The 11237-nt window shown below is 36.7% G+C and overlaps 2 protein-coding genes across 8 annotated transcripts in view; one reads left to right on the top strand and one right to left on the bottom strand.

Moving 5' to 3' along the window:
- tbpl1 (TBP-like 1) overlaps positions 1-7435 on the top strand; it is a 48735-nt gene extending 41300 nt beyond the window's left edge. For all 7 annotated transcript variants that reach the window (XM_020535987.2, XM_048596919.1, XM_048596917.1 and 4 more), the window contains one exon: positions 3412-7435. In XM_020535987.2, the coding sequence (XP_020391576.2) occupies positions 3412-3491 (80 nt within the window). In that variant the 3' untranslated portion in view covers positions 3492-7435. The remainder of the gene's footprint in view (positions 1-3411) is intronic.
- The window catches only part of slc2a12 (solute carrier family 2 member 12), a 38753-nt gene continuing 32517 nt past the window's right edge, over positions 5002-11237 (bottom strand). Inside the window, exon 7 of the mRNA XM_048596916.1 lies at positions 5002-5154. Coding sequence (XP_048452873.1) covers positions 5114-5154 — 41 coding nt within the window. The 3' untranslated portion in view covers positions 5002-5113. The remainder of the gene's footprint in view (positions 5155-11237) is intronic.

Genomic DNA, 11237 nt, shown 5'->3' on the forward strand with positions numbered 1-11237 from the left:
CCTCCCCAAAAAGTGGGACTTTTTCAGGTGGTATTCCATTTGCCACTTTTCTGCCTGCTCAACTAAATTATTAATACTTAAGTCATCTTCAACATTCGACAGCAACTTTCTCACTGCCAACTATCCAGGCAATTTTAATGTTGTCTGCAAATTTTCTAGACTTGCCTCCCACATTTAAGTCTATATTGTTAATAAACAGCAAGACACCCAATATTGAGCCCTGTGGAATAACACTGACAATAAGTTTCCAGTCAAAAAAGAAATATCAACCTTTAACTGAACCAATTTTGGATCCAACTCACCACACTCCCCTGTATCTCTTGGGCTTTCTTTTTTTATTTTTACAGTATGTCACGTGGGACCGTGTCAAATGCCAATTAAGCAATAGCCATTGCACTACCTTCATCAATCCTTCTTGTCACTTCCTCATAAATTTAAATTATTTGTAAGACATGACTTTACAAAATCATGTTAACTATGTTGATTAACCCATGCCTCGCCAGGTGATAGTTAATCCTGTCTCTGGGTTGATTCCAGTAATTTGCCCACTGACCAGCCTATAATTAATTGGCCTATTGTTTCTCACGATCACACGCACTGTAACGATCACACAATCACACACACTCCCCACAGTGTTTGCAGACCTCCAATCCCTGGGTAACTCAAATATATCTATGGAAGATTTGAAAATATTCCTCGCTGACTTCCCTTAACAGTCTAGGATGCAATTCAAATGGGCCTGGTGATTTATCCAACTGTGAATGTGTCAGTGCCTCCATTACTTCCCTTCTCATCATGCTTATTTTATCTAATACTTTATGTTACTCTTTAATTTGGATGTATGCTGCATTTCTGCCCTTTCTGAGGACAGAGAAAAACATCCTCATTTAGAACCTTGTTCGCATCTTCTGCATCCACACACAGCTTACTGTTATAAAGCAGAGGTTGAAGCCCCTCTCAGAACTAAAACCGAAACACCTAAAGAGGAGCATATTGCCCCATAATCAGTAAAATGTGTGAAAAGTGGTGTAACTTGCCTTTCAGCAACTTCTAGTGGTTAAATAAAATAAATCCCTGACACTCAGTTTAAAATCAACAAGTAATAATTTATTTATCTAACAGTGGACAAATTAACTAAACTATTATCAAACCGAATACATCCCTTCTAATTACTAACTATTCCCAAATAGAGCTAGATTCTAATGGTGTGCTATTCCAATATATACAAGTCTCACTTATATATTTGAAAAAAAGGATTTAGTCTGTCGAAATTACAGCCAGGTTACGTGTCTTCTGGAATGTTCTGTGCCTTCTCCGATTAATTTTTCTGTTAGGGATATTAACTCGTTGTGCTGTTGGTACCGTTATTATTTTGTTGGTACTTTCTCTAAGACATAGAGGAAACTTGGAGAGCCAGTGAGTCTCTCTTGAGAGCTGAGAGCTGCCGAGGTCTGGTAGATGGCAATTAGATCTGGAGCTTTGTCCAACTGCTCCCTTCTTTTATACTCTTGATGACATATCAATATTTCTTACAATAGGATGGGTCCTGTGTTGTCAAAACCTTCAGATTTAATTTTAATTGGTTTTTGGTATCAAAGTACCTGGTTCAAATTGATTGGCTAAGTTCAAAACCTTCTTGTCTTGGTTAAAACTGCTGCTTGGCCTGCTAACTGTATGGCCTTTTGGTACAGATGTTTCAATTCGGGCACTCTCTGTGCTTACAAACTTTCAAACTGCTACTTGGAGGCATCCATTTTATATCTCTAAGCGCAGAAAATGCACATGATCTTTTAAAGGGATCACGCTATTGCACCCCCCCCCCCCCACCCATACTGCAAGAACAACCCCGGCATTTTACAAACACCAAATTCTAACCTCCTGCCTCCTAATCCACAATTCTTTCTTGATCAAAACTGAAAGAACTGCAGATGCTATAAATCAGAAGTAAAACCAGAAATTTCTAGGAAAGCTCAGCAGGTCTGGCAGTATCTGTGGAGAGAAATCAGAGTTAACATTTCAGGTCCAGTGAACGTTCTCAGTTGGTTCTGAGGAAGAGCCACTTGACCCGAAACGTTAACTCTGATTTTTCTCCACAGGTGTTGTCGGATCTGCTGAGCTTTTCCAGAAGTTTCTGTATTTGTTTTGTTTCTTGATCATCATCTTGCTCTTAATAAGCTGCTGATAAAACACCTTTGGAATTTCCTTTAAATTTACAGGCCAGTATTTTCCCATGTCTTCTCTTTGCTTCCCTAATTTCCTTTTCCACATTAATCCTATACTTTCCATGTTCCTCTAAGTTTCCCAAAGTGTTACTTTTCTGAGGTTGTCATAAGCTCAATTTTCCTGCCTAATCTTGCCAGGGGACTCTAGATTTGGCAGTACCATCCTTTATCTTGGTGGAGACATGTCTACACTATGCCTCAGAATTTCACTTTTTAATGCCTGCCACTGTTTTACCATTGACTTTTGTTCAAGTGACTGTAATCAGTCCATTTTTGCCAGATCATCTATCAACTTTTCTAATTTGATGAAGGTGAACTTTACACTTTTACTGCTGTTTTATCTTTTGTCTTTTTCACAATGATGCTAAATCTAGCTGTATTATGATAGCTATCTCCTAAAAACTCACTGTCACTTCGTCCACCTGCCCAGCTTCATTTCCTGAGACTAAATCTAGAATTGCATCCTCTCTCATCAAGCTTGTTAAATGCTGGTTGAAAAATGTTCTTTTAGATGTAGTTCAAGAAATATGCCCTCTGTCCATTCACACTGTCTTCCAGTTGATCCTTGTGTAGTTAACTCTATTGCCCTATAGTTTTGGAATCAGGTCCACACCGCCATCTGATTCAAACCAAAAAAAATGTTAAAAGGTTAGGTTTTTGTTTCACTATTCACATAGATATGGAAAAATGTAGCAGAATTGATATTTTGTCTTATTTAAAAAAAATAAGTTTTATTGATTAAACAAAATATTTCCGAAAACCATTGTCCCCATCTCATGTTCACTTATTAAATCTAGCAACTCAAGAAATAATATCTGTCATCTCCAGCCAATTGCCTTATTGCAGAGCTATAAGTAAGAGCATGTATGAAAGATGTGATGGTCAAGTTTTGTTGCACACTTGAGTTTCATTATTGCATATTTGCATACTGCATTGTACAGTATTTAAATGTCCTTGTATCTAAGACACTCTGTCGCCACCTTTGGGAATGACTACAAGGGAGTGAGTAGTAAAACCTAAGCTTATAACGGGTTCAAATTGAGGAAAGTTCTACAATGTGTCGAAAATTAGCGAAACTAAATTAATAGATTTAAGAGTTTCATTTCAAATTGTTAATTTCATACTGTAGAATAAACCAATTAAGTGTGATTTGTAATTGGTGTATTTTTTTTTTCTGTCTCTATCTTAGCACCCAGTATACAGTGTGTTGCGACTGCAGTGGAGCAAACCTATCCTTTAATCTTTGAATCCCGAAAGATGATCAAATAACCATTCCTATTCTGGGACCATCCTTTGGTTATTGAATGGATGATTACAAGGACAAATTTTACCATATAATAATTCCTGGAATGGACATACAGTAAATGAGAGACTGTGAGATGCTTATAACAATGTATGAACACAATGCAAATGTATTCATATTGGGATGTTAATATTGTTTTATTGTGAACTGTTTACATGACATGATGCTGCTGTTTTTCTTGGGAGAGCTCTTTTAGTCTGTGCAGTAAGGGGAACAAGATTGTAAAATGTGCACTACATTTAAAGTTGAACCTTTTTTTTCTGGTTGAGCTTATTGTTTTATTGTGAGGTCTTTTTAAAAAAATAAATTTTATGCTGTATATGAAAACCAAAGATGCCACCAATATCACTGTTCATTTGGTTAAAGTGCTTAAATAAAATTAATAGATGTGTATTTAATTTTAGGCAAGAACCCTTCCATCAGTCATATTTTTTTAAATGAATAAATGGAGTAACCAATTTAGTACTCAAGAATAAACCCAAAACATTATTTGGGCAATGAGTTTTGACCAACACATCCTCGCAAGTAATAGTTGTGCTTGAAATTAAATCCCCATTTCGTAGTGATTAAAATTTTAGGTAGACATGGACTGAGCATTCATTTTTTTTTAATTAATATTTTGTGAGAGAATTAAAAATTGAGGGTTCCTAAAAATTAGAGTCAAATCACATTCTATTAATTTTTAAAAAAATATAGTGCATCAAACTGAAAAAATTATTTAAATATTTGCATGATTGCGTGTTGATCTTACATTTTAGAATTGATCAACTAAGCTAAGAACTTCATATACAGCACCACCTAATGGATCAAAAAGGCAGTGTGAAGTTGTTTCATTAAAATATTTAAATGCCAAGATCATACCATTTATCATAACCATTGGAAATATGTCAAAACATAGTAACAAGTGTTACATTAATATTCTAAGCCAGTCCCTTGGGAAACATTTCTGTATTTGAAAAAAATATTTCATGGGACTAGAATTAAATAGCCCATAATGCTGCAGATGGTGAATTTAAACAGGAGCCTCAACCCCCCCACCCCCACCACAGAATAAAGAGAATCTCACTAATGTTGGTGAGTTCCAGTGTTTTATTTTTCATTTGTGTTTGCTGTCAACTTTGAGTTAAAAGTTAAAAAGTGTATCTTTTGAGTTATGAATATTTCATACTCCAGAAAGAAAGCGAGTGACTACCCACCACCAGTGAGATTTATTCTCTAAACCCAGATTTATTTTGTCTATTGTTTTAATAAATACTGAATTGAAAAAGAAGTGTTTATGATGTGCAAATTTGGTTTGAAATTTGTAATGTACCTATTAACAAGAAATTACTTACGTAACTTAAAAAAAGGTATTGACCCTTCACCATTTCCAAAGGCATAAGTCTGTGGTTACGGTTTGCTTGTATAATAAACATTTGATATTGCCAGTATTCCATTAGATTTAATGATTTGTAATAAAAACAAAGCTTCCTTTCTGCAAATTACAAAGCTTGAAACTCTTGACTTTATGCTGTAGAATGCATACTGCAGTATAGCAGTGAACTTGTTCTTGATTTGGTTCCGCTTCTCCCATCTGAATATTTATTCCTCAGGTTGCATGTCCATCCTCACGAGCAGTGCAAGTAGCATCTGTTTGATATAAGAATACAATTGAATTTCAAATAATACCTAATCTTGCGATTGTAAGGTAATTCACAAACAAAAAATTCAATTGAATGTTACTTCATTTAAATTAACTTCAAAATTCACATAAAACATAATCCTTTGAGTATTGGATAGCACTTCTGAATAACCCTTTTTTTTTTGTTATACATGTTTTCTGTAAATTTCCAATCCTGAACAAAATTGTAGGTGGATGTATGCAACTGTAACATATCAATTTCAAATATTCACACAATAAATGTAGACCTGACTATGTAGTAGTTGCTTATTTAATATAGCAATGCTTCCTTATTCTCAAAGGGTTATGTTGAACGACAGAGTGCATCTGTCATGTAAATAGTCTACTTCAGTATATGTCAGCATTGTTGCATAGATGTTATGTCTTCATTCCAATTGCGAATAGCTGGAATATTGTATTGCTTTTCTACCAGACCTTTCAAATCGCCTCTACTGTTGTATTTGAGTTGCAAGGACAATTATGTATTGCAAAGGCTATATGTTTGTGTTGATAAGATGTAGTTAAGATGGTATACTTTTTCATAGAAATATGTAACTTTCATATGTAAAACTGTAAATTCAGGAAAAAAACTTCAAAAGCTACTATTTGTAGAAAAATGTGTTTTGGTTTGCTTTTAAAATTTTCAGTAACAAGGGTACTCTGTTGGCTTGACATGCGTGCGCACTTCACCGTTGAAGATGGAAATCCCAGAAAGTGTGTTTCAAATGAGTGAATTTTAATTAATGGGCCAGTGAAAGCCAAAATAAGTGATCTGTAATGAGGAAACAAAATTAGCATTGACAGTTGCAGAGTACTGTACGGAATTTTGATGAGCATGCATTTAGAATGCCATAGGGTAACACAGTACTGCACAGATAAATGTCATAAGCTTATTTTTTGAGTAATGATAGATTATAGTTCAAGCTTAGTGCACTGTCATCTACAAGATTTCCAGATTCGATGGAAATTCATGAATTAATTTTTCCCTGGACATGGATGTGATTATGGTATTGGAGGCTATCTGCGAAAGGAAAGGTATAAATGGAATTCTGAATAACATATTTCCATATGTGGCACTCAATGTACAAATAGTATTGGTGAGCTAAAGACATTTTTAGGCTTATTTCAAATTAGAAGTTAGCTGATTGAGGCAGAAATTGATTCCAATGTCATTCTTTTAGAAAAAGAGCACGTACAATACTTGAGTAGCCTAGTAAATGAATCTCATTTCCAGGTTAGTGGAATTAACATTACTGAATTATCTCTGACAGTTGCTCAGATTCAATCAAGCACATTGTAAAAGCAATACATGATTATTTTGAAGGGGAGTACTACATTTTGGCAAATAACCGATTTCCAGTTGTGTACTTTTATTCAGGCTATTTTTCTGACTTGCAAATGAACATTCAAGACCATATAACCCTCAAATGAAAGATTTTCAAGGTGGAACAGTATGGCAGAATCAAGATTTTAGTGTGAATAAATGTAATGGGAAGAGATGATGCAGGTATGCCAAAACTATTACAACATATAAAAGGTTTTCAAGATTGCATGTAAAGGGGTCTTCCAGAGCAGCGGTAGTGTTCCTACCTCTGGGCCAGAAGGTATGTCATTGCATAGCTGACCTTGTTGATTTTTTTAAAAAATTGCGTACGATTTTTTATTTAGTTTTAGAGATCACCCATATTTTTTTTCTTTCATAGGATTCTAGGAAGGCTAACTTTGTTTCCGATCCCTAATTATCCTTGAACTGAGTGGCTTGCTATGCCCTTTCAGAGAGCAGTTAAGAGTCAACTACATTGCTGTGGGTCTGGAACCACTTGGCCAGACCAGGTAAAGATGACAGATTTCCTTCCGTAAAGAACATCACTGAACCAAATCTGTTCTTTATGATGATCAATGATAATTTTTGAGGTCGCACTTTACTAAGACTTTTTTCTGTTTCAGATTTAGTAGTTAAATTAACATGGTGGAATGTCCACAGAGCATTAGCCTCTGGATTGCTAGTCCAGTGACTTTACCACAAAATTACTGCTTATCCTAATGTTGCTTGTATGAATTGAAGGATACACATTCTGATATTCCTGAGGTTAGAGATACCAAAACAGTTACATGATGAAAGCTAGAATTTTAAATAACCCTTGCCATTATAATTTAGAACTTAGCTGCATCTGAATGCTCTACTCTACTACATTTGGGTCAGTGGCCAGAATTGTGAATTTCTGGAATTATTTTGTCAGGGATAATATGAGAGCCACTAATGTGTAATGTGTTGAATAAATCAATTACAATTACTAATTCATAGCATGCTGGTGATTTGGGATTGGATTGCACAGCCTCTAATTCTGTGGAAGTTCTCATATCCAATGTAATTTATGTACTTCATATTAATTGATTGCTACCAGTTTTCAGCTGAAAATGTTTAGTGGGGAGCACGCAAAATGTAGTTGGATATCTGAGGGAATTCAAGATTCCTTGAGCCTCACTGTGCTGCTGGAAGTGTAGCAGGACAGGCCTTGCAGCCACCTAGATGCAGCCAGGTATTCCCATAGCAGTTTCAGGGAATAGAATTGATACAGTGGGTTTGGGCACCTGTGATCTTTGTGATACTTTCAGCACATGCGTCCATTGGGAGGTGAGAAAAATTGAAAAGGTAGTGTTTAAAGGGAAGGGACATGGTAAGTCACTTATGATTGAATTTTTGGGAGACAGGGAGAGTGACTCCATTTAATGGTTGCACCTTGTTAATGATTGATAGATATGCTTTGTGCAATTGAGAGTTGGTTGCAGTGAAATTAGAACTGGTAGGATTGCTCATTTGGACAAGTGGGTTTGGGAAGAAATTGGTTACGGTGAGGAATTTACCCTTTTTTTTGTCCTATCTCTTTCTATTGTGTAAGGATAGAAAATTGCTAGCACAAGATACACTATTCCTTTTCACTGTGATTTCTAACATTCCCTTTTATTCTGCCCTCCCTTGGCTGAAATGTTTGGCGTTTTAGTATTTAGCTGTACTGAAAGGAAGAGAGGTATTTTAACTGCAGGAAAATAATTTTCAGATTTTACAGTACTGGGGTGTTCTGGGCTGCGGCAGAACTGCAGTTGAGTTTAGCATTACTGTTGTGGAGTATCTGGGCTTTTGCACGGTAAAGAGAATCCTTTGCTGTGATTTTGAATTAATATAGTCATTGTCATACAGTTGTACAGCACGGAAACAGACCCTTCAGTCCAACTAGTTCATGCTGAACATAATTCCCAACTAAACTCGTCCCACCTGCCTGCTGTTGGCCTATGTGAGTTATTTTGTCCTGTATGCAGTGTCTGTCAGCAGTGAAGCACAAAAATGTCAGCATTGAAATGGCATACTGGGTGTGAAACTTTCCATGAGAGGTCTGCAAACATTTATTTTTTTATTATTGGTTCTTGGAGGTGTCGTTTCATTTCCAAAGTTTTCACAAGTTAAAATCAATAATAATCAGTGCTATTTCAACTATTAGGTACTCAAATTTCAAGCTATTTGTTTTGTAAAAATGTTGGAGGAAAGATGTGCAGAAATGTTTCTGCTTACTAACCAAACAAGTATGGCCCATTATTTAAAACAGGAAGTGACCGAGAAACTTGTGAATTCCAAAGAAAAACCATATTGGCCTTGAAACATTAACTCATGTATGTCTCTACAGATGCTGCCAGACTTGCTAAGTCTCTAGCAGTTTGTTTTAATTTCAGATCTTCAAACTTCATAGTGTTTTGCTTTCATTTGATTGTATTATAAAAACTGACAACTGTTTCATTAATGTCCTTTAGGGAAGGACATCTGCCATTTTTAGCTTGTCACATCTACATGCGATTCCAGACCCAAAGCAATGTGATTGGTTCTTAACTGCTGTCAGAAATGGTCTAGCAAGACACTCGGTTGTATCAAGCAGCTACAAAGGAATGAAGTTGTGCAGTCCACCCAGCATCCTTCCTGGCAACACAAAGGACAACAGCAAATACAGATGGGTCACCTTTGCAAAGTACTCCTTCCCAACATCTGAGAGAGCCATCCCACACTGTAGTCAAGCAGCCTAATGCCTCATTCTCACAGAATCATACCTTACAGCTAATCAACTGCTGATTGCAACCTTCCAGCCCCCATTGCTGAACCCACTTCGAGGATGTACTGAGGGTGGGAAAGGCACAGAATGTACTATCGATGTCCTTCACGAGAGTAACTTGGTGAAACCATTGCTGACCAACTCCTAAAGAATGTAGCTACTAAAACTGGGTCTGTAACAGATAATGAAATACCAACAAGAAGGAGAAAATCTTGACTTCGTCCTCACCAGCATTCACTGGTTTTTTTAGTGTGTGTGTTTTTGGCACTATCCCTGTGCTAACTGGGACAGACTTTGAATAGATCTAGCAGCTCAAAACTGAGCATGAATGAGCCACCATGGGCAATCAACAGCAGCAGCAGAATTGTACACCCAACACAATTTGTAACCTCAGCAGGTCCGGCAGCATCTGTGGAGAGAAAGCAGAGTTAACATTTCAGGTCTAGTGACCCTTCTTCGGAACACTGCCAGACCTACTGAGTTTTCCTAGTAATTTCTGGTTTTGTTTCCAACTTTCAGCATCTACTCTTTTTTTCAATCTGTAACATTATGGCTTTTTAACCCCCAGTGGAACATTACCATTGAACTGAGCGATGACATGACTCACTGAGGTAGTGCGCTGCAGTTTCTTGAGTTGTCACAAAAGTTAATGATTCCAAAGCATGCAAAATTCCCCAATTTAACTGATTTTCAAACTCTGGTTGTTAGAAAATTCAAAGCAGGTTTCTGTACTTAACAAGTATTAGTGTTTTTTTTAACAAGTCATTCGAACCTAGCTACATGTAAGCCCTTATAAACCATCAGCAAATAACATTACTAATTAAAGCTTCTTAAGACTCTGCTTTATGTGCACACAGACAGATGCAGGGGAACGAAAAGTACATTGAGGTAAAATAGGAAAGCACTTCAATTGTCTTTGTTTACTAGATTTTTTGAGGTTTTGTTCTTTAGCTGATCAGAATACTTCTTCTCATCCTTTTCCAAATACTTCCACTGGTTTACAAAGAGCACAGTATGGCTGCTTCACTTGTCAATGAAGAGTGATAACTTGCAGCAACTGCTGTAGGAATGATAAACTAGTTTTCTTCAGGTTCAGCGTGGCTTACTGCAGAAAACAGAAAACAGGTGGAAGATATCTAGATATCTTATTCCTAGCCTTAACCTCTTCAATTACTTGAGAACCACCCATATAGTTGTTGGCAGGTGAAAGGCTTTTGTCATTGATAATTGACTAATCAAATTCTTGTCGCCAACCAAAGCTCCATCTGAATACAGAGCCCCCTCAGTGCCAGTTCATCTGCAAACTTCAATTACTGTTTGATTAAGCAGCTGTTTAAATGATGCTCACCACACCTGCTTTTCAAAACATGTAGCAATCCTAGAAAAACACTGGTTTTGAAACAGATCTTTCTTAAATCAGTCCATAATTAAAAAAAGAACACAGAAGACATTTTTTGAAGAGATCAAACCTAGTTTAATGAAGCATGCAGGAAGGTATCAAGGAGCAGCACCAGGCATACCTAAAAATCAGGTGTTACCGTAGCAGAGTTACAAGACAAGTTGCATGCTAGACAGCAGATAATGCAATAGATAGGAGTAAGCAATCACAAAACTAATGGATCAAATCTAAACTCTGCAGTCATCTTCAACCAGAAACATGAGTAGACAAATCCATTTCTTATCGTAATTCGTCCTCTTTAGGTCTCCTGCATCACAGATGTCAGTTTGATTCACTCTGTGATGTCATGAAACAGCTGAAGGTAATGGGCCGTCTGTGATCCATCTTCCTTGGCAGGGTCGGTTGTTGGAACAAGTAGGGGATACACCTTACATTGGAAAGACAAGACTCAATGCCACCATTGTATCCAGAAATTGATCTTGCCATTGGGCTAAGATCTTGGATGCACTGCTAGAACTCCCCAGTGATATAAATGAAATGCTCAGACACAACATAT

This window comes from Rhincodon typus, chromosome 5 (assembly GCF_021869965.1).
Source record: "Rhincodon typus isolate 14 chromosome 5, sRhiTyp1.1, whole genome shotgun sequence".
NCBI lineage: Eukaryota > Metazoa > Chordata > Chondrichthyes > Orectolobiformes > Rhincodontidae > Rhincodon > Rhincodon typus.